Source organism: Athene cunicularia (assembly GCF_003259725.1).
Source record: "Athene cunicularia isolate RWA chromosome 6 unlocalized genomic scaffold, athCun1 chr6_part1, whole genome shotgun sequence".
Taxonomy (NCBI): domain Eukaryota; kingdom Metazoa; phylum Chordata; class Aves; order Strigiformes; family Strigidae; genus Athene; species Athene cunicularia.
In genome coordinates this window covers 12,942,044-12,965,884 of record NW_020799105.1, presented here as the reverse complement: position 1 = coordinate 12,965,884, position 23,841 = coordinate 12,942,044, and the positions used below count along the sequence as shown (strand labels likewise).

Genomic DNA, 23,841 nt, shown 5'->3' with positions numbered 1-23,841 from the left:
CCCCTTACCTTTATCTTGTGTTGCATGAAATTGTGTAGCAGTTTAACTTTTTATTGCTAAAGCCTGCTAGAGACAGGCATGGGTTTCTTTCCTTTGCACTAGAGAGAAGAAACCCACTTTATATAGTATTGCAGTTAAAATGACTGCTTTCCTCTGACTGTATTTATACAGCTCCTTCTCCAGTCTGAGAGGACAATTGTATTAAATTTCTCTCTCTTTCTTCTTCTTTTGTTTGGTTGGTTTTGTTTTTGTTTTTTCCTGAAGTCAGTCTTTACCTGAGCAAACAGTCAAAATGTAGCCTGAGAGTTGGGGTTCTTTTCTGGAGGGGAAAGGAATGTTTTTCTGTTCTGGTGTGAATTATTTTATTATTTATCTTTGCCTTTCCAAAAGGCTCTGGTGAGGCTTCTGATGCAAAATGTTCTCAGTGCCTGTGTCTGGGTTTGGGCTGCCTCAAAAGCTCTAGCTCAGTGTTTTGTTTTTAAGATCCTGGATTCAGATGTCCTATAAAACCCTGATTTGAGACTATATAAATCCATTTTTTCCCCTCCCCTTGTAGCTCTTAGTGATTTTTACAGATGTGTTTTTCAGTAGGGACATGTAATTATGGGCCTCTGGGTTTGGCTGCTCTAAACTGAATGTGTCAGGGCTTTCTCTTTTATTTTTTTCCCCAAGCAGCATTGAGCACCTGCAACTCTCATTGACTTTGGAGTCTTGGGTGCTCCAGATTGCGTTCAGGGCATCCAAAGAGAGGCCTTTCAAACCAATAGCAACTGCTGGAAAACTCTGGCCTGTGTGCAGGGGAGGGAAGGATTATTTTTCTTCTTGCTTTTTAAGATGATGAAGCAGTACTGCAACAGCTTAATCTCTGGGAAGGAAGGGAAGATGAATGTAACATACTGGACTCCAGTGAATGTCACTGCCTAGATTGATTTGTTGGTTAATTATGAGAGCTTTTAAGCTGCAGTCCTGTAATAAGATGAGTGATGCACTGAAGTGAAGCTGTTACTTGACCCTGATGTCTTGTACATCAAATGGCTGTTGCCTTTGCAGGCCAATACTTTTGGTACCCTTTCCCTGAGGTGGGTTATGGTAATAAAGAGGCAAAGGTAGTACAAGGTGCTGGCCCAACACAATTAACTAGGGCATACTTCATCTTCCTAATCTACAAAGCTTCTGTCTGGGTTGCACTTCTGGGTCCTCCTAAATGTAATATTAAGTGAACTGTTTGTTCACAATGGCCTGTGAATTAAACTGGCAGCAGCACTTTCTATAGAGGGACTGACCATAAAGGTCTAAATGACTCAGTAGAAGGCAGAGCTATGTGTGGGAGCTCCTGGCTCAGTGCCACATCCTGAGCACTGGGGGATTTCAGGCCATGTAAAGACCTTTGAAAAACATTGCTGAAGTCTCTGGGGCTACCTGATTTAGCACTGACCTAGAACAGCACTAGGAAACCAGGAGAGCTTTGGGCTTAGTGCACCAATTGACCTGCACAGGAGTTGCAGTAATCTTGCAAGAGATGGGAGGAATTGCTTTGGGAATAGGAGGAAACTGCTGTTCCTCCATTCCTGTGGCTCAGGGGGGAAGTTGGAGCTGATCTGCCAGGACAGTGAGGGAAGAGGGATTGAGTCAGTATAGCTGAGATGCCATTTCTGGATACTGCCCTGCTGGGCTTTTGTTGGCCTCCCGCCCTGAGCATCCCAAGTGATGTGTTCATCCATCCCTGCAAGTGATGGATGTTTGGGTCTGGTTTTTCCCCCTTGGCTGTCCCACCTCCACATGCTGCCAGGTCTCCTTTTGGGACTGTTTCTTCTCTGCTTCTTGGTGCTTGGCTGCTTGCATGGCTAGGACTTGGAAACAGTGGGGTTCATGGACACTCTTTCTCCAATTACCCTGTACGAAGAGGAATGTGAAGCAGCTCTCTGACCAAAGTGAGCTGCATAAAGGGACTCTGTTCTCGGCGATCTTCTTGTCTGATTTTAGAGCGGCAGAGGAATGCTTCCTTCTGTTTGGAGCTGGATATTGTGGGAGTGTGCACACAATGAGCGAAGGAATATGCCAAGGGAGTTGGTAGTTACAGCCTCTAACAAAGGCCAGCTTTATGATACTTGAACAAGCGATGCAATAAATAAGCGTAGATTTCCAGGGTGTGCTGTGAAAGTCTTTTAAGGTAACAAATAGCTTTGAAGTGTTGCCTCCATAGGCACGTGCACTACTCTGTCCTTAAACAAGAGATAAATAGGCACTTTTAAATGTAAGCAGCTCCTAACAAATCAGACCTGTGAACACATCTGCCTTGACCAAAGATTTTCTGGGAGGAGGCTGTTGGGTGTGAGCATGGCTGTCCCACACTGCCCAGCAATAATCCTACAGCTGCCATGTCTCAGGCATGTGCAGGCACAACACAAGTGTGGCCGATCGCAGAAACATTTGGGGAATGCCTCTGACAGCCAACATCACCTCTACCCTGACCTCTGCCTTGCCAGAGTATGTGTCTAGCTCATCCTGTGCTTACCCCTTAGAACAGGGAGAAATTGGATAAGTTCAGAGTTTAATAGGAGTTATGGAAACACTTACTGCTGCAGCTGATACTGGTTGTAAACATTTGAGACCTTCTGAACTAAATGCAATATCGTGGCATATCCTTAGCTAAACAGAAAAGGAGTCTTGTGCTGATCTGGGGCATCTCTGCATGCCAGCCCTGAGCCAGGCTTCCTCTTGTGCAAAGTGCTGTGTAAACATGCAGCTCTTTACCTGGATATTATCTAATCTGCAGTCAGCTCAGGGACCTGGAGCTTCACTGAAGCAGCTGAGGCTCTGTGTAGGCATGGGCATTTGCTGTGGACTGAAATGCCACATGTGCTTTACTTTGGATTTGTGGGGCTTTACTTGACATGCTTCAGAAAGCTGCCTTCATATTTCCAGGCAATTGAATTGTTGTATGACCATCTGTCACTGCTGAGGAGACCCCAGTAAGGAGTGGTTACTGTGGGCATATTCTGTACACTCGCAACAAATGGTCTCGTTTAGGTCTCTCCAAAGACCCTCTGTAGCAAAAAGGGAAGGAATTACTTTTCAGACTCCAATTTGTCGATCCCATTAACCAAGTGAACAGCAACTCATTTGTCACTCAAATAGGCATTACTTTTATGCAAGCATCCGTTGCGTGGTTTTTCTCTCCTCAAATCAAAATAAGGGCAGAATTGCTGCAAGTCTAGTAATGGATATTTGCATGGTACATTACAAACCACAAATTAGGTTAATCCACTCTGCAAACCCTACCAGCTACCATCTGTGCATGGTGAACTAATTAACCCTTGAGACATCTGCTAATCCTGATGTGGCTTGTAAAACCAGTTGGAATATGTTTCTCCCCAAAGACATCCCCCCACCCCTACACCCCTTGCTGGCTAGAGCAAGTTTCAGAGTCCTGGAGTGAGAAAATCTTGCCCTGTTCCCTTGCTAAGAACCTTTCTTGGCTGGTTTCATGACAGAGTTGTTGTCAGGTCCTCAGACATGATGCGTAAGCAAGCATCTAGGTCCTGGTGTTTGGTGGCAGTAGGTTCCACAGCTTTTCCACTCTAAGTCTCAGTACTCCTCAGTTACTGAGAAGGTTCTCCTTGCTTATGGTGGGATCAGACCAGGCAGAAGAGATGCTGCTTCACCTTTGCATTCAAAGCTAAGGCATGGATATCTGCCATCTCCCTTGTAGGTGGCCAAGCCCTGTGCTTACTGCTTTCTGTGTGCACTAACTGGAACACTGCTGGACACCCCCATCTAAAATCATAACAAAAAAACCCCAACCCACTGCTTGCTTACTCCCACTTCTCTGACTGCCCTGCTTGCTGCTGGGGACACAGCTGTCTTCAAGCTGCTGCTCAGTGACTTTCTCTGCAACCTTGTTGCTATTCAGTAGGATGCTCCTCCAAGTGAGGAGGAATAAACTTTAAAAAAAAAAAAAAAAAAAAAAAAAAAAAAAAAAAAAGAAAAAAAAAAAAAGCTTATGGCTTCATCAGTCCTGCAGTGTCCCCTTTCTCTAGTTGATTGGAGCCTGCCTGCATCAAGATGACTGTACTTTGGCTGAATCTGCCAGCTGAAGTCTATTTAAATAGCCCCTGTAATTAAGCACTTAGAATATTAACTTAACAATTTGGTCCAAGCCAGTGTTGCCTCAGTGAGGATGCTGATGAGTCTTGGCTTCCTCAGCAAAGAGAACTACCCTTCAATTTGGTTCCCACGTCCAGTTTTTGGATTAGCAGAATATGGCAGCACCCAGACAACAATCTCTGCTTCCTTTCCCTCCTGTAATCTAAAACTAGGAAGGATGTATCTGCTGGCAAGTAAATAAAAACTTCAGAGTCCATTGGAAGCTACTTCACAAACTTTTTATAGAAACATCTGTAATGCTCTCTTCTCTCAACGGGAAAATTAAGTCGAGTTGAGAGAGTTGCAACAATGACGGAAGTGGGGCCTCCAAGTGAGAAACAAGGGGATCATTGTAACAACACCAAGGGCCCTCATGGCTGATCACTTTGTGGGGTTGCTGCCTTGGGCTTATGGGTGGAGCTGACAGCAAGAGCGGTTTATTTAGTCTAATTTCTCATTACTAGGGAAACCCTCTTCCTTGCTTTCACTTGCTGAAGTGTGCTGTCAGCTTCAGGGGGATGCCTTAATTGCTGTTTCTTTGAGTTATCAGGGATAGTTTTTTTTCTGCTTCCTTTGTAATTATGAAGGGAAATGGCTTAACTTCTGGCTTTTTCTGTCTTTACAGCTGAGCTATGCTCATCACTTCAGAGTTTAACCTTTCTGGTCCTGTCACACTGCATGTGTCTAGCCTGCACTTACTGCTCCATGGCATGTCTTTTTTTTTTTTTTTTTTTTTTTGTTTTGTTTTTTAATAAATGAGCTTTATTTTCTTAACTTCAGTTTGAACTGCCTCCTTTGAGGCAATATGGAGAAAATGAATGGTGTGTGCTAGCCCTTCTGGGCTTAATCATTCAACAGGGTCATGAATGTGTGAGCCATTAGCTGGACCAGCAAGGCTGCATGCCTGGAGCTGGCTCTACCTGTTGCAGGACCAAGGTGCCAGCCCTAGGGACAAAGCTGTGTGGTGCAGCTCAGTGTGGAGCTCTCTACCAGCTCCATATCTCTGCAGCAGGCATTTAGCTATGTGTGGGTACAGGGAGAGGAGGGAACATCGACCCTCCAGCCTTGGCACGTATTTTATATTTGTGGGAGATGGCTGCAGTGGAGGGAGAAGGAAGAACCTCTCTAAGAGAGGCATGATGCTGCCTTTCCTTTGCCTTAAGGTTGTTGCAGTGTTGGTGGGATATCACCTGGAGTGGTGGGTGCCCTTTTAATATTAGAAGAGCTATGAATGCAAGTGTGGGCCTTAACTTATTCAGTTGACTATTAAATCTGTCTTAATTTTTTCCTCTCAATCAGAGGAAGCCTGAACCTTTTAAATGGGTTCTCAAAGGGGACAAATCTAAGAGCATTACTAAAGATGTTGAAAAATCCAATTAACTAACATGGTGAATCCCATTATGAGGCAACTCATCTTCCATCAGGGTGGTGACTGCAGCAGATGTCTTGGGGCTACCCACGTTGAGTAATGAAGTGGGCAGTTTGTTATTGCTTAATGAATCTGAGCCCAGGTGATAGCAGCAAATCTAGAATGTGTTTTTTAACTCAAATGTTAGTTTGAGACATTCTGCTCTTCAGTGTTTGTCTCTGAAGTCTGTCTCCCTGTAATCCATCTGAAAGGAAATCTTCAGATTGGAAGGTTAATTTTTTTTTTTTTTTTTTTTTTTTTTTTTTAAGGTGGTGAATGGGGATCTAAGTTTGTCCAAGCCCATGGCAAGGTCCCAGGAACATCTTAAACCATGTAGCTTGGGTTTGGTGTCTTAATCCTTGTAAGAAATCTGTGGTATGACATGATCTCTGCAGACTGAGACATGTGCTCTTGTTTGTGTCCTGATGAATCACACGTGCGTGCTGTGTTCCTTGCATTGTTTTCTACAATTAGTGCAGAAACAGCAGTAGTGGACTGGCTCCTTGGTGCCATTTGGCCTGTTGACGATGATGGCTGGACAGGGTGGTTTGCCAGCCGCTATTTTGTAACTTCACAAGCATGTACTGACATGACTGCTCTTGATCAGAAATCAGGATCTGCTCCCCCATCATACGATTAACCTTCTTGGCTGTATGTACTAATTACTGCATGGAATTTAAAAACAGCAGATTCTGGCAGAACATTTTGGTTCTCACATAGCTTCTTTTTTTTTTTAAAAAAAAAAAAACACCACCACAAAAACCAGGATAAAGGATTTAGTAATAAAAGAAGGGTAGAGTAGGCAGAAGCATAGCAACTGTGGACCAAACAAACCTTAGCATATAATTACTCGGGATGTACATCTTGGGCCTGGTTCTGGAAGGAGTTAGTAGTTAATGATCTCAATGTGCATCCTCAGTCCAGTCCTTGATGATGGAGCTTCCTCTTACATGATGGAGAATTATTCTTCCTCATCTAGTGAATTTGCTAAACTTGTAACTGCTGTTTAGTTTATTTGCTTTTGTTTCCCAAAACAACTCATTTTGTTTCCTGATTTGTTGTTTTTTTTTTTAAACAAGCTTGTAAGTTTTTTTGTTTGTTTGTTTGTTTTTGTTTTTTTTTTTTGACAAGTTCTCCATTTAATTGAAGGAACATCCGCTCTGTTTTTTTCAAAAGTGGGACTATTACTCTGTGCTCAGGTGCACTGGCACAGCACAGGATTTGAGGAAGAGCTTCAGCTAAATCAGGCAGACACTTCATCTCCTTGCAGCTTCTGTGTGTGTGTGACCCAGTTCTGCATCTTCAGTCAAGATGTGAATCTGTCCACTCTAATCCCACACTTCAAATCCAATCTGTGGTATTCTGGCAGAAGGAAACTGATCTCACACTTCTACTTGTATACCATATTTTTAATTCACTGTTTAAACTGAAATGCTTTGGACTTTTGCCTGAGGCTACTGAAGAGAAGAGCAGATAGGAGACTTTATTCTGCACTGCTTCGGTTTTCTGCTGACAAACCGTGTGGCCCATTGGATGTATAGGATCACTGTAGTCTTCTGGGTGGCCTATATGCTGTGGGGGAAGAAGTCAGGATAAGAGTGGAAGAGTTGTTTGTTATGTTGTGTGGGTTTTTTTGTTTGCTGCTTGGCTTTTAAACCGAAGTGTGGGGACAGGGTACAGGATTAGAGAAAGGAATGTGTTTGTGCTCTTCCCCTTTCCCAGGTCAGTTTTGATGCTGTGTAGAGCCCCACATTGGGGAGAGAGGGCAGGGAGGCTGGGTGGGCAGGGAAAGGCTGCAAGTATGAGGTGTGGCTCAAGCACAGCAGTGGCAGAACAGCATGCACCCTTGTGAATGCCTCGGAGAGCCTTTAGTTGAGCGCTGAGAAAGTGCTCGATACTTTGGGGGTGTAATGGCATTTCTCGTGGTTTTAAGGAGTCCTCTGTTCTCCATCTGCTCCTGTTCTGCCTTCCTCCTCAGTCTGTTGGTGGCAGATGGTATTAATGCTGCCTGTGTGGGTTTTTCCTCTCTTGCACAGAGAGAACTGTATGGTATCAGATTTTGACTCTGGCATGTTAGACGAGGCAGGTGAGAAATGCACTTGGGAGCTGGAGTGGTGAGTGATGGTCCTCAGCCATTGCAGGAATCCATTTGTGACTTATATGGGTCTGGCTGGCTGAGAGGAGCAGACCTCTTACCTGCATGTTTGAGATGACTTAGTCTCAGGTCAGTGAGCACCTGAAACTTGAATCTCTCTTGTGAGAAGGAAACCTGAATGTGACAGAGTGTGTGTCCTTAGGCTATTGAGAGACTCACCCCTAAAATAGCGCTCCCTAAGTGCCTCCAGCTTTGTGTGTGCTTTTATACCTGTCACTTTCTGGCTGGCCTGCATCTGGACTGTGTGATAGGCAAAATCCCCACCAGTCTGCTCTGGATGGAGTGGCTCATCCAACCAGAGATGGCTGGAAGCATTACTTATAAGGTGTTCAGCAGGAGTTATAATGTATGCATCAATTGGCCAGCTCAGTCTGCTGCCAGTTAAAACAGGCTGCCTGGACATGTTGATGCTGTGGTATGATTTCTGTGCTTGGCAGCATGACTTCTTCACAGCTGGGATTTGACTCTTGCTCTTTTTTTTTGAACCCTAGTGTGCGTACCTGTGACTTTCCAAGTGCAATGGCTGGGGCTTCTCTGCCCTACTCCTTGGCAGTGTTGGAGGCTGTTTTTTTCCTTGGAGGGGTGATGCTCTCAGTTTGTACAGCTGTAGATGTGGATTAGTGTTCAGATATTCTAGGCACTTTCCAGCAAAACTGGGAACTTCTACAAAACTGTATGTGGAGGGGCCGTACCACCGTGATCATGTGGGAAGCAGTCCTTGCTTGCCATGTGGAAAGAGTTAATATGAGCTATGGCTGCCAGAACAAAAACTAAACAATGTTGGATACTTCTGGGTCTGCGAATGGGATTAGGATGGGCTTTTGCAGAAGTAAACAGAGTAGAAAACTAGGACTAAGTTTTCTTTAAGTTTGTACTTTTAGAAAGGACGAAGGACTGTGTGAGGCTGTGGAAATGCAGCTGGTGAGCATGTCACTGAGCTGTTTGTCAAGCACATGATCCTTTTGCCCCACTGCTCCATTCTGGCTTGGGAAAAGGCTCTCTGGTTGTGGATTTCTCCCCTGCAGGAGTGAGTTATCCAGATGATGAATTTCTGAGGCACGCTCAAGTCACGTGAAAGCCAGATGTGAACATTTTCCGAGCAGTGTGTGTGGGTCTAGCATACGCCAGGCAGCTCTGCTTACGTGGCAAGTGGAAGTGGTCTGAGATTGGTCTGCAGTGTGGTGCCGGGGAGGCAAGGAGCCCCAGCAGCTCCCGGAATGGCCACTTCTGCCAGAGAGAGGAAGGTACTTTCTGGGCTCGTCACTGCAGCTCAGCACATCTGCCCCCACTCCCTGCACAAATGCAGCACTTCTTCCTGAGTACAAGCCCTGCACAGGCTGTCCATGATGGGGCTGAACTCGGGGAATAGGACTAAAATTAAAGGCCTTATTTAGTGCCTGCTGCCAATCCTCTTAATGCGCTTTAGCTGGATTTGCATGTTTGATAGTGTACTAGTCAAATTTTTTTTCAAGATGTAGCGCTTAAGATTCTGCATTTTGAACATATGGCATGGGGAGTGGAGGTGATATTCTGCTTCAAGTGCATAGAAGAGGATGTATCTCTGCAGGGATGAGAGGTTTACTTTAAAATGCAGTCTCACAGTGGATAAAGAAATTTAATATATCTCTGTATTCCTTCAAGAGCTATCTTAAAGCACGTGCTTTAAACATGATGCCTCAGCATCCCACAGACATAAGAGTAAGAAAAGCTTATTTAGACTGCTCTGGTGAGGGACTGGAGCGGCTGCTGCTTGCCCAGCAATTACAGTAGAAAATAAATCTGTCATTGTGGTACCTAGGAAGTGTAGTGGCTGACTAGGCCCACCCTGAGTCAGCCACTGGGCACAAATGTTGTTTTTGTTCAGGTCCCTCTGGAGCCTCGAGGGAGAAACATCAATGGTACAGTTCAACAGGGTGCCTTGAGCAGTAGTGCTTGAAACAGATCAAAACAATTGCAACATCTCTGTGCCATCCTCCCATTTTTCTGGCTATCTGTTGTTCTCTGCCTAATTGAATGAGTTAATTGTGTGAGCCAGAAATGTGTGAAAAATAGTTCTAATTCAGATTGAGTCTTATTTGCATTTTTCCTTTTTCCAAGCAGTTTTATATTGTAGAGCTACATGTAGATTCTGTATCAGAGTAATTCTCTGATAAAAGTACTTCCATTCCTGGGGAAGGTTAGCAACACCAAGTATTTCTCTCTCCTCTAGTCTAGTACTATTGCATCTTACTGCCTTACCTTTTAACCAAAGTGTCAAGCCTCAGCTGAAGGGGAAGGGGCTAGTGTAGAGAAACCTGGAGACAGACTGACTAAGAATGGTCTGGGGGATGAAGGGTTTGGAGATGGTTCACAAGGGTATGGGGGAACACCGATCATGGTGCTCTGTCTGCAGATGGGAGCAAAAGCATGCCCCATAGTTTTGGGGTTCCTCATCGAGCTTCCTGCTCTTGGTTGTATGGGTGGCCAGCCTGACCTGGACAGGCAGAGTAGGTTGTTCCTCAGCTTGTCTGAAGAGGGCAGAAAGGAAGCAATGAGGGGAGAAGTGGAGGCAAAAGCCCAGCAAGAAGCTTTGGAGGAGCCAGTGAAGGGATTGAATAGACTGACTGGCCTCCTGGGCTTCCTTACCTGCTCTGGGTAGCAAGGTGTCCCACTTGAGTGCTCAGGACAACAACTACGTGCCACTTCATTTATACCAACTCCTTGGCAGGCTTGACCTCTAAGATCTAGATTGAAATAAAGGCTTAATTTCTGTTTTCTATTTTGCCATATGTGATGAGCATTACAACAAACAAGGTTCTAGGCCATTTCAAAGAAATGGACGCTTCTAAGGAACAACTTTATCAGCCCACTTGTTGCTGATTTACAAAATACCACTGCTGGGATGATCCCCGTTCTTCTCTTAATGCCTTTTTATTTGAACAATGATGAGTAGAAGCAGTATTTACTTCCCTCAGCTCCAGTCTGAGGAATCACTGCCAGTTACTGGACCACCAGTGAAGTTCCCTGAAGTTGAGTGGAGCACTGACTGCTGGCTTCCCAGGAAGCCAGTATACTTTCAGTTTACTCTAAGACTGCAGTGCTTAGTCTCTTTTCACCCTTCCAGTTAGGACAGGAAGGGTGTATGTCTGGGAAATGAATCTGCAATATGTTCAGCTGCACTTACCACTGCTCCTTGAATAACTGAATCAGTAGTACCTCCATATGGAGAGGACTAATGACCTACAGAATTGATCACTATTGGAAAGGGCCAGTCTTTTTCAGATATTAGCATCTCTTCAGCATGGCTGCTTGTTCTTATAATCCTCAGTATTTTAAGGTGCACCTTAACAGCTGCAGGGAGACTTCAGTATCTCCAGGCAACGTTTAAGGCGGGGCTTCATGACAGTGAGAGTCTTATAAATTAAATGGACCTAGGACTGTTATCTCCCGTGGTAGGCAACTTCCATAGAACAGGTCATGCCTGTATAATTGAACTCTTTTTACCCTCCAAAGCAAGGTAGCCACATCTAGGTCACTTGTTGGGACTTTGGCCCATGCTAACTTGTCAGCTCTATGCTCCAGCAAGAGCTATATGGCCAGAACTACCACCATGCTGAGTCTCATGACCAGTGTGATCCAATTCCCCCAGAATTAGTGCAGGAATATTTTTGGGAAATATGTAGCTTAACAGGCTAGACAGCTGTTTTTTTTTCAAATAAATTGTTACAAATGTCCCCGACAGCCCCAGCAATAAGCAACCTATGAATCTTTAGGAGGGTGTTCCTTCTAGCCTTTATAGCAGTGTTAAATAATGAATACTGGACTCAAAAATGAACTGAAAATTTTAAGCAATGTTACAAAGAAAAAGAAACCTGCATCAGTAGCTACTGCTAAAATGTCTGTGGAGGAGGAGTTTCTCTGTACCTGCTGAACCAAGAATCCTCTGGATGTGCAATACAAATCTAAAACATGAATGTGGCATCTCCTTGATTTTGAGAGCATTGAGCTCATGCATTTGACTCTAGACTGACTCTAGCTTTTCCTGAAGTTTTCTCTGCTCTAACAGCACATAAGTCACAATCTGCTGCTAAAATGAGATGAGTGGGACTGTATTGCAAGCGTAAAGCATTGGTTCCCAGCAGTCTGGTGCCTGTTCTCTTACCAGTGGTAGGAGGAGTAGCAAACCAACCAGTCTCACTGACAGCAGAAAAGCTTCTGGTGAGATCTAAAATCAGTCATTTCATCTGTTTTGTTCACCGCAGCAACCAGCTTAGTTATGTCTTTAAAGCCTTTACCCCCAGAACTCCTTCCTTTCCTTTCCTTCCGTACCTGAGGAGCCCAGCTGACCCATCTTGGGGCTTGCCCACCTCCATGGCTGCAGCTCGGATGGGATGGGGTTCAGTGGCCACTTCCAGTGACATGCCTGCTCCACTGCTATTTCTGTGCAGTGCGGCTCCAACGGGGAGCCTCCTCTGTGTTTTTCACAACCGCCTTGGCCCGTGGCTTAGCTGTAATTTATGGACCCATGTTTCTTTTGAGCTTTTAAAAATAATTCCTATTGGAGGGGTTTATTCTGGCTCCAGCTGAAGCCAGCAGCAAGGGCTGTGGGGGTTGGTGTTAGGAGCAGAATCGGGATGCTGTTGCCTTAGGAGTGGCTTGCTTTGAGCAGGCAACTTTAATTTCCCTTCCAAATACTGAGATTCACCCCTCCACCTCCAAGTCATCTGAGACCAGCCGGCGCTTGGCTGTGCAGTGACAGGGGAGAGGAGAGGCAGGAAGCGAGGGTTTGTTCGTTTACCGTTATGAATCCCGTTGGAAACCGGCTCCAAGCCCCATGCAGAATTCCAGTAAAACTCTGTCCTAAAGGGGAAACCCAGGGCCATTCAAAGCTTGTGTTTTGTTGGCTCGGGCACAGTGTGCTTCTGGGGCCTTTGACCTCCTCCCCGTACCATGGCTCCCTCTGCGGCTCTTCGTTTGAGCTCTCTGTGAAGTGGAATCCATCACTAATGTCTGATATTTTTATTATTTGTAGGGGGAACTCTTAGAAGCTGGTAGCAATTAGGGCTTAAACGTCTTGGAATAAAAAAAAAAAAAAATCCCCAAGAAGGAAGTTTAATGCTAAGCAGATGTGCAGGAGCAGCTGAAATATGCTAGCTGTCTTCTGCTTCAGAAGCAACCTCATCCACATCTAGCTGCTGTCAGGCTGGGGCAGCTGAGAAGTGCTGCTGCTTTTATGCTGCTTCTTGGGCTGGGGAGCCCACATTGGAGACCTGTGGGGTTGTTTACCAGTTAATACGTAGATTGCCCTTTTATTCTGGTTTAGACCAGTGGCTTTGACAGGGAGAGGAAATACTTTATTTAAAAAGAAATTTTAAAAAATAATTGATAGTAGCTAACAGAATTGGCTTTTATGGTGAAGGTTGGTTCCTTGAGATCTCACGCTAAGTGTCTGTAGATACGGCTACTGCAGATCTAGGTTTAAACTCCATCCCTTCTTGGGCAGGCAGATCCAGGCTAGCCCTAAGCTTGCGTTAAGAGCAGATTATTCCCTCTGTCTCTAGCTGTTGGCTGTTTCAGCCTTTTGGTGCCATCTTGGGTTGGGGCGAACTGTTTGAAATCTTCCCCGTTGCTCCTGCAGTACGTCTGCTTTATTTATCGCTGCCATATTCAGGTTCTTCTGTCTGGAAAAAGATCTGACAGCTGACTGAAGTTCATAATCCTGTTCCTGAAGGCAGTGGAAGTCTATTCAAAAGCTAGTAGACAAGCTGCTGACAACAAGTCCTTCACACCCTTTTCCGTGCGTGCCCTGAGTCTGTAATAGAAACATGCTGTATATTCCCTCCATAAGCTAGAGCACAAGTTACTCTGCCAGATGATTTCCTGTTGTAGTCTACCAATGCAGAGCCTTTTCTTTTTGCTTAAATGGTAATCCAAAGTAAATTATTGTTATTTATCATGGTGTATTTTTTATTGTGTTGTGACAGTGCAGTGCATGGGTTTAGGAGTTAGATGGTTGGAAGACTTCAGGTTTTTCTCCAGACTGCCACTATTGAGAACTTACTGAAAAGTAAGCAAAATACCAAATCTATCTGAATTCCAGTTTTGCTCTAAGGCAATGAAAATTGTGTGCCTGATCTAAAGAAAGGATTTCAAAACCTCACCATTCCCTTAGCGCTGAGGAAATGCAGCAATGTGTTTCTTGGACCTCTGGTTTCCATTGGGAAGGTTTGAAAGCTGTTTCTTATGCTTTGTATCATGCTAGCAATTTCTCAGTTACATATGTACTAGGAATCTATTACTGATTTTTGGCTGTCTTCATGATATTCTGCAGGTCAAGACACAGTAACAAGTCAGGCCACCAGTATAGCTTGCCCCTCCAAGTGATTGAAGGGTGCATCTTCTCTGCTGTTAAACTGATGGGTTCAGAACTAGGTTCCACATTGCTGATGAGTTTTTAAAATTGCATTTTGGGATTGTTTTGTCAGAATTTAGGCAATCCTTATCCTATCATATTAAATGCCTCTCCTCATTTCTTCTTCCATGCTGTGTGAGAGTAACAGCTGCCCTTCTGCTCCCTCATCCCACGGAAGAGGAATGTTTGCTGGTTCTTATTTTGAAATGCGGGCAAACCTGCTAACTTTAAAAACATGTTTCAAAAAAAAAAAAAAAACCAAAAAAACAAAAAAACAAAACAAAACAAAAAAACAAAACAAACAAAAAAAAACCCCAAGAAACAAAACCACCACTTAACATTTGAAGATTATTCCCAGAATCCCAAACCAAGTATTTACACCTCATTTCATGGAGGGGGAGGGAAATCTTTTGACCTTGTTGGTAGCAACTCTGTTAGCTTTCTCCTCATATTCATTGGCTGAAAAATGGTATTTCTAGTTATACTTTGAAGGTACTGGATCTTGTACTGTTTTTGATGGAGCATTATTTGTCTATTGTTATTTTCCTTAATGCTATTCCAGGGTAACAAAATGCTTGTAGAAACTTGCATGGTTTTGCTAAACTCAATCTCTGCGAGTCGCCTGTCGGTCTTCTGGGGATCATTAACAGCTGCAAAGCTAAATACTTTTGCAGGTCTGAGGCTTAATGAGTCAAACTGTCTCTTGGTATGCGTTCCCTGTCCTATGGGGAATGAGCTCGGAGCATATCTTATTCCGAGATCTCAAAATCCGGTCACTACAGATCAGTTTCATAAGTTCTGCAAGTCTCTTAAAAATTAGCTGGGTAGTTCTTATGACTTGACCTTTAACTGAGTCCCCATCATGCCAACACCACTCTTAAGAAAAACTTAATGTTTCTTTCAAAGCTGTCTTGGCTAACTTTCAAACTGTCTGATATGACTGTTTTCTTGTTTCTCTAATTACTTTCTCTTTTCGTGGCTGCCCTCTTCTTGGATTTCAAGTTTGGATGTCCAGTTTGTCTGAGACTCCAAAAAAGAGTGTCGCTCCAGGTAAATTCTTGTCTCTTGGTGTTGTGCATGCTATTAAAAAGTCTGTAGTTGAAACTATGTGTGGTTTTGGAGTTGTCTTGAATGTGAGTCTCTGACAGTATATATCCAGGATCTGTCCTCTACTTGGATATTGGTTTTCCATGATGCATGCATGCATTTCTGATAAGGAAGAGCTTTGCTTTTCTGACTGCTACCTCACCCTGATGGTGCTGCTAGCAGTGGATGATAGTTTTCTATTGTATATTCCATGCCCAACTCAAAGCTACAATCAAAAGCAGCTTCCCCTTTTGTGGTGGGTTGACCCTGGCCACATCTAAGTACCTGCACAGCTGCTATTCCATGTGAGACAAAGGAGAGAAGAGGAGCAAAAGTGAGAAATCTTGTGGGTTGAGATAAAGGAAAGGAACATGGCTATGTGCTTCTTGTTCTTCTGAAACGCTCTTTTGCTTTTCCACAGTAAGTAGAAAGGGTTTTATATGCAAAACATTGGACTCTTGAGGAAAATGCAAAATTTTCATGGAGCATCAGACTCCTTGTCACAAGGAGTTGGGAAGGAGAAGGGAGCAGGGAAACAACTTCTAGGTGAGGTGTCAGGGGTCTAGGGAGAAGCAGTCCAATACATGACAAAAAACTAAGCTTTATAGTCTAAGGAATCAGGACTTCCCCTGCATAACCAGTGAATTTCTTCTGCAAACATTTGTCACCTGATGTGGAATACCAGAGAAGAGGTCTTTCCTTCAGACAACAGAAATTATCATGAGCCATAGATCCTGTGTCTGTACAGGATGCTGGCCTGGTTACCCAGATGGTTAAGGCCACTCATAGGTCTCAAGGCAAGGAAAGATGGAAACATCCCTGCTGTTTTCCATACCTGATTTGGTAAATATTCAAGTTCATGCCCTTGTTCAAAGTATATGAACAAAATCCCACCATCTTCAGTGGATGAATGCTTGCTTGTCTGAGGTTTTTAGTAAGCAAGAGTGCTGTGATTTCAGAAATGCTATCCCTGACAGAAGTTGAATATATCCCGGGGGGGGGTTCTGCCCAGTCTTAGCAGAGTAGGTCTAATTGCAGGGTAGTAGTTGGATATAAAAGCGCAGAAACATCTGAAGTATTCAGTCACAGGAGCCTCATGGTTGATAGATCACCAGGGAGTTCAAACAGAGAAACAGAATGAGACTGAGCCGGGGGTGTTGAGGAGGAGACAGAAGAGGTGGTGTTGCTTGGGAAGAATGACAAGAAGCCCGCAGATTACCTGGCTGGGGTGTGAGGTTGGGTTTCTCTGGCTCTCTACATCTGTTGAGACTATTTTATGTTGCTGTATGTAAAATGACAATTGAATGTTAAGGCTTTCATCCTTCTTGAAGGGCAAGGAAGAGAAATCTTTAATAGATACAAAGTTCTTCCCTTCTGTTGACTGCTTATAGCTAAATGCATGTTTCTAGTTTGGCTTCAAAAATACGTGCATGATGATAGAGCAAATGTGGGTGATTAATTGCATTGCATGGTGCTTGAGAAGGTGGATGTTGATACATAGTCCTGCTCAGAAGTCTTCTGGGAGGTTTTTAGCTCCCTGTGCTGTCCAGTTCACCTGGCCTTTCAGTTTTATTTCTCATCCAAATGAATCCCAGTTCCTAGCACAGCTACTCTTTGTTCCAGACCTGCCATGGACTGTATCGTAATGTGGCAGGCTGACAGAGCAGACTTGAATTTGAACATGATCTATACCCACATAGTGTATATATATATATATCTGTGCCCTAGTCTGGGTCTTGGAGACTAGAACAGACGCCACTTCGGTGCTGACCAGGCTCCAGCCAAGGGCATGAGCCCGGTCCACAAAGTGGAGACTCTAACCAAGGATTGCAAGTGATTTAATTTCCTACTTTGGAAAAAGATGGGTACCATACAGTCAGATCCTGAGAGGTGCTGTGGTGGGGTACTTGTGTTTGGGTCACCCAACTGCCAGTAAATTCCTTGGCTAGTCTGCTTCGTGCCATATGGAGTAATGCAAATGGGTTGTACCACTGAGCAGGACTAGGGTGAATGCCAGAGTATATAGGTGACTTCAGCCTCGTGGAAGACACTGTCTAGCAGCTGTGTGAAAATCTCCAAGCAGTTTAACAGATTTGTGAACAAAATACTTCACTTTTCTTAACTGTTACTACCTGTAACCTAGTTGGTTGGAATCACCATTCAGAGAGCCAATTTTCCGAGGAGGAGTGGAAAGAGGACTCAACTTTTTTTTCCTTTCACCCTCCTGCTTCTAATTTTTCTTGGCTCTGTCTTAAAACCTAGCAGATCAAAAATAAAAAATAAAAATCCTGAGACTAACAAGCTCCACTTGGCAGAGGTCAGCACTGAATTTCTCCATTTGTCAGGATTTTGTTGGAAATGTGGCTGAGGACTATAAAGAAGGAAGAAACTGAACTGGAGCACTTGCTTGAGAGAGTGCCTGCCATTTACCATGGGCCAAGCTTGTTCCTGACATGCTCTCCATGGGGGCTGTTTTGCTGCTGGTTTTAGCTGTGTGTCAGACACGTACTCCAGTGCTGGAAGCCTCAGTCTACCTTAAAGCTGTCACTTGTTCTAACTCTTGAAGGCTTATCCAGATCTTGGTTCTTAGAAGCTCTAGAATATACTACGCATGTCATATGCTGGGGAATTAATCCAGCCATCAGGTTAATTTTCTGCTGCTATGATTGCTGGTCATATTCCCTTCTTGGTGGCAATGCATGCTGTTTGCTTTGGTCCCTGTAGCTGTTTGTAGCAGCAACCCAGGGGGCCAGGAGGAGATAATACAGCTCATGGTGTTATCATCTATACCAGATTCTTACCAAAGACTAGAGTCTAGCTACTCTTCAAGGAAGCTATTGCCCCATGTATTGAAAGGCTTGCAGAGCACATGAGTGCTGTGGAGTTGCGGAAGGTGTATGTATGGATACTTTCTTATGGAAAAACTTCTTATACATTAATCACAGATGATAACCTGGGATGAGAGGGTTTGCATGCTGATCTGGCCATCACTGAGTGGATGGTGCTCAACCTTGTTTTATTCTTGGGCATTTGGGCAAGGTTTTAGGCCAGACTTCTCCAGCTTTGAGCCTCCTGAATTGCTTACATGGCCAGATCCAAACCCTTCCATTTCTGCTTTAAATCCTGTCTCTGCTGAATAGCAGGGTGTCGCCTGCTTCTTAAACTCTTTTCTGAAAAAAACAACAGAATTGCCTCTTTTGTCATAAAACAGCTACCTGGCCAAGCTTTGAAAAGAACTACAGAAATGATAGTGTATTAATAACCCATTTGATAGACTTATCCAAATATTTATTGTCGTCTGTAATGAGGCAAAGGGATTTTTGTCGGTACTGTTTTACTGCAAAGACCTGGAGACTGGACTGGACTTATATTGAATTTCTTTAGTTACTATGGGGGGTGCTGAACTTCTGTCTCTGACCCTAGAGCTTTGTGGCTCAGGACTGCCACACCAAGAGCTGTTGATATCTGAAGTTAGAGTCTGTTAGGACTGGGGCGCTTGCTGTATAGCAGAAGGGTTGGAGATGAATCCTCTTTCCTCTTGCCACAAGGGGTGAGTGGTGTTTTACCTCCAAGAATAATTGACTTGCAAATATAGCCTGAATTTTGGAAAGTGGGAAGGGGCCTCAAGAGTGGCAGGCTGGAGTGAAGGAGTGTCCAGGAAATGAGTCAAAGGCCTGGTTGTTTTGTTTAGGGCACATTAAAAACAAAAAACCAAAAGAACAAACAAAAATCCAAAACCTCCCACCAACTAGAGGATAGATCCTAGGCTTAGAAACATGGTTTTGATCTGAATCCATATTGTCCCCAAGGAGATCTGTAAGAAGCTTCATCAGTCTTATCCCACTGCTTACTCTAGAAACTGGTTATTTTAGGAACTGCTTTCGAGACCCAGGTGAGATTGTGACTTGTTGTGTAATCTTGTGTGCTTTATGTGGTAGTCTGTCTTTTAGCTTGTGTGCAATAGATACTTAACTCAATTTTTAGGCAGACCTAAGCTCTCTATCTTAAAATACATTGGGGTAGATCACTGGTGGAAGGCTCAAAGAAAAAATGCAGTTTTAACATGTTTATTTATCATAGTGATGTGGTCCTTCAGATAAGAATAAGAGGTAAAGTTTTTAGGGGAAGAAAATCCCTGTGTTTAGAGCTGGGCATATGAATGTTGTGAGGGAATAGACTGATTTAAGGATTGCAAGTAGGCTTGCTGCTATTTTGGGTATTCTTTTTTTTTTTTTCTTCATCCTTCCCCAAAAGGAGTTTTCCACAGATACATAAAGACTTACACTTGAAGAATTGGCTTTAACAAGAAACCACAGCTCTAGATCCAAGCTACCACAGTTACTCCTCCCTATGTGAAGTGTGAAGCTCTGACTTTATCGTATGAAAAGCCATGACACTCAAGGACACTTTTTGCCAGATGCCCCTGCATGCAGACCCTGCACATGTCCTCGGCAGTTGTGCCCAGGTCGGAACAGCTGAACTACATGCCAATTGACTGTTCAGTTCTGAATCATCCTTACGGCGTTCACTGACCGTTTATGTGGTTTTGGCTGCTTCTGCAAAACTTCTACTGACCAGCCCAGTACTAATTCATTTAGTCTGATTCTGTAAACACTTGATTGATAATCATAAAAGGGCAATATGAAAGCCTGTGAGCTGTATGGATTGAAGTAGTAGACATGTTTATAGCCTGATAACAACAGAGTACTCTGGCGAAAATCAGGAGTCTCAGATTTCCATATCCAGATGATTTTATTTTTGGAGTCCAGTTGGTGGTTTTCATTTTTGGCTATTGCAAAACCATCATAGGTCTTAGCTGTTGCAACACAGAAGGAGGAGGAGGAAGACGTTGCTTGGAACGGGTGCTCTGTGCTCTTATTTAGGAGGCTTTCACAGGAGTTGCTGGTCTCAGAGTTACAGCGGGAGGAATGATGTTCCCTCCTCGCTGCCTGGTGAGCGGGACAGGGTGCAACTGTGTCACTTAATAGTGCCAGCTGTGAGGGGCATGGACAAGCTCCGATGACATTTCTGCCCAGTCCCAGGAAGGGAATCGCTGAGGTGAGGAGCGGGAGGATTGTAAAGTGGAGCCCTATGGAGAGGAGGAGGGGTATCCTCAAGACTTTAACCAGGAAACGGACTCGAGGCAAAAAGAAACGGAGAGGCAAGCAAACTCTTATTTCAGCCAGTGATCTGTTGTGTGCTCTGCTCTGGGGAGGGCTTGCAAGTGGGAGCTAAACCCAAACACTAATTCTGCTTTTTTTGGGGGGAGAGGAGGGGGGAACTTTACCTGGCATATCAGCCTTACTCTCCTCTGCTCTCCGTTTCTCCTGCCTGGGCTGAAGACACTTTTTAAAAAGTGAGGCTGTAATGTCAGGGGAGCATTGTAGGGTGCATGTGAGCTTTCTGGGGAGCTCGTGCCACTCTGCATCTCTCTTCTCTGACATGCTTCATGCTGAGCAGGGTATTACTCTTCAGTGCGATGTTGTGTCCTGTGTTACAAATTAGACCTGAACTAATCGCAGGGATGCGGAAGCACCCACGGTGGTGGGTGTAATTGGTGCTGTGCTCTCTGTGGTGTTGCCTGTCTTGTTCTTTTGAATCCCCTTTGGGTGGAAAACCTGCAGTCTGACATAACATACCAGCGATGTCGTGGGCATCCTGAGGCTCATTGAGGAGTAATTCATCTAAAGATGCTTGTGGGGGAATGGAAGGCTGAGGAGGGTTAAAGTTTTTTACCCTACTGACTGTGCCTGAAGGGAATATAGTAACAACCTAAACCAGGCTACCCACAAAATGTTTAGGGCTTTTGATTACTGGGAGGAGCTGCTTCTCTGTCTTCTTTCCTTCTCTCCTTCCTCCTTTCTTTACTGTTACTGAAATCTTCCCCACTGTGCAGTGCCTGATCCTGGGTGAGCATCACTCCAGGAGCCACAGGGACCCTACCCCTTCAAAGGGGAATATCCTTTAGGCATGGTCTGCTGTAGCTGTAAATCAGTAAGTTTGACCTTGGTTACTTCCTAGACTAAGGAATTTATTACCCTACTTTTTGTCTTAATAGAAACCCTGTAACACTTACACAAGCTTCTGTTAAAACAGTCTCTTAATTGTATATGTTGCACCAGCCACTGTAGTGCCAAAGAAGTCTTCCTGCAGCGAGTACCTTACCCAAGGCAGGATAGAGTAAATGGCATCATAAAGTCCTGCTGGGTTTCGGATATGTGAGTGCAGATAAAACCTATCTTGCTGGCCTCTTGTAAACCAACTTTTTTTGGAGCCAGAGTTGCAGAGGTGGATTTGAAGTACTGTTTCTCTGGGTTTCCTGGCAAGGGCGTCCTCTGGCACACGGTCACTGGCTTGGCTGTGGTGGCTGATGGCGGGGTGTTTGCCAGCGTGTGCTCCAGCCTGGTCCCCTCCTTGTTCCCAGCAGGGACATGTGCATCACGTGAGCACTGCTCCTGCCACCAAGCCAATACTGTAGGGTTGTAAGTTTGGGTTGGTTTTTTTTTTTCCTTACTCTACTCCCATGAAAACTGCCTAGGACATTAAAGGAAAGAAGACATTCGGGGTGTCTATTTAGCAAGTAGCTTCCTGCATGTCTCCTGCTCCCTTTGCCACTGTTTGGTCTCTCCTTTTGCCTTTCCACAGACTGAATTCTCTGCTGATGCACATGCACAAACTGTCCATGACAGCTTTTGTTTATTTCTGGTGAGAGAACTGATATTTATCTTAAGAAGATTAAAACAGAGTAGGGGTTGTTACTTGCATAAATAGGTTGAAGGAAGATGATACTGCTGCCCCATTCTGGACTTGAGAAGGGACTGTGTGGGAAGCAGTGTGAAACAGTGGAAGGCATCTCATCACAATCTAAATAACCCAATTAGCACTGGTTTAAACCTGAACGTGCAAGCTAAATTCATTCAACATGAACAGAAACATGATGCTTATTTGGAATGAACAGCTATGGTGAAAATTCTTATTATAAATTTCAGTGTCGTCAGTTCATGGTCTTCTCCCCCTATTCCTGCTACTGGTTGTGGTTCAACTATGTATAGAAAAGCTAAATCTTTTAAACACAAACTTCTAGAGGAGATGACTCGTCTTTAAAGAAAATTAACCTATGTAACCTGAGGAGAGTCAGAGGCACGCTTAGGGAGCAAGTAAGTCTTCTAATTTTCTGGATTTCTTAAATCTGGTCCAAAGGGAGGCATTGTGATAGCGTTTCCTTTCAGGAAATCGTTGAATTAATTGCCTTTTGTTCTAGGATTTTCATTTCACAGGACGTTGTTTTAATGGCTGATGCATTCTTTACCTCTCTCTTGGCAGGGATGCTAATTACTTGTCTGTAGAATCACTTTGCATCTTTAGCCCAAACGCATATGAACATGATGTGTGTGGAAATAGAGCACTGAGCATCCTGTGCTTGGCTGTCAGTCCCCTGACTTGTCTGGTGGACAGTTTCAAACCATGCTGCTTCCTTCCCGTCTCTTGTAGCCAATTTGTCGTCAGAGATTCAGGAGACCTGGAGTCTGCTCCTGGCTCTGCACCCATCACATGAAATGGGACTTTCAGCAAATCATACATCTGCTTCTGTCTCCCCTTTCCATCTGTGTCTTAATCTAGAGACACAGGAACTGCCTCTTAACATGTAAAATGTATAATAATGCTGTTGGCCTAGACTGCTCTGCCATAATACATATTGCTGTAATTCAGGAAACCTGTAAAATAATTTTGCGTTAAGGCATGTTGGCTCTTAGACAGAAGTTGTAGGTGCTTTTTGCTCTGTTCTGACGCTTTGAAGAGCTTATAAATGAGGGCACATTAAGAAACCCCGATGTGCTAACGGTTTTCATGACTTTTCAAGGCAGTTTCCAGGCAGAGCACAATTGGTCTGTGCCTGGGAGTACGGAGGCCCCCATCTGCAGTGCTTATGTTGCACCGGTGAGCCGAGATGCATCTCATATGGCGGGCAGCAGTGCAAGGAGGTCTCCCTCCACACCTGGCACTGCGGCGTGCCTGCCTCACGTCTCCACCCTGACAGGCACGATTTCAGTTTGTGGGTGGAAAAGTGAGAAATCAAAAACGACAGAGAAACTCCAGGAATGTGGGGGAAGGGAGGAGAACAATTATTTTGCACTTTCTTTTGCCCCTTTTTGTGCGAGAACCTACTTTCATTCATAACTGTCTCTGACAGCCAAAAGTCCTCAATATGAAGAGAAACCAAACAACTGGGGAGGTTGGCTCCATGGGCTGCAAAAAAGCGCCGAAGGGTGATGGAGAGGGGGAAGCCGGAGCGTGCTGTGCCTCTGTCCCGCTCAGGGCTGATCTGCTGCAGGGAATGCGGAACTGTGGAGCTGGCGGGGGGCAGGCGGGGGGTGGCCGTGTTTGAGCAAGGATCTGGTGCTATAACTTTTTTTTTCTTCTTCTGTTTCAAGTAAACAGTCTTCCCCGCCCTCCCCTCTTTCCCTCCACCCCACCTCCCTCTCTTTCAATCCCGCTCATGTGTTTCTATTTAAGGGCTGCAGTGCAGACGAATATGATTGGCATCTACAGCCCCCTCTTGACTTTCAGCTCAAGCCTTTAGAGTGGAGAAGGAGCTGAACCGCCAAGGGGAGAGCTGTTTTTTTTTCCTTTGGGTTTACTGGGGGGATGGCTCAG

The 23,841-nt window shown here is 44.4% G+C and overlaps 1 protein-coding gene across 5 annotated transcripts in view; it reads left to right on the top strand.

Moving 5' to 3' along the window:
- Nucleotides 1–23,841, top strand: part of SH3PXD2A (SH3 and PX domains 2A) — a 248,485-nt gene that overhangs the window by 150,193 nt on the left and 74,451 nt on the right. For 2 of the 5 annotated variants that reach the window (XM_026851595.1, XM_026851597.1), the window contains exon 7: nt 15,103–15,150. The exons of 2 other annotated variants lie outside the window; for them this stretch is intronic. In XM_026851595.1, the coding sequence (XP_026707396.1) occupies nt 15,103–15,150 (48 nt within the window). Of the gene's footprint in view, nt 1–15,102; nt 15,151–20,060; nt 20,245–23,841 lie in introns of those variants that run through there. One more of the 5 variants, XM_026851599.1, reaches the window with a different exon arrangement.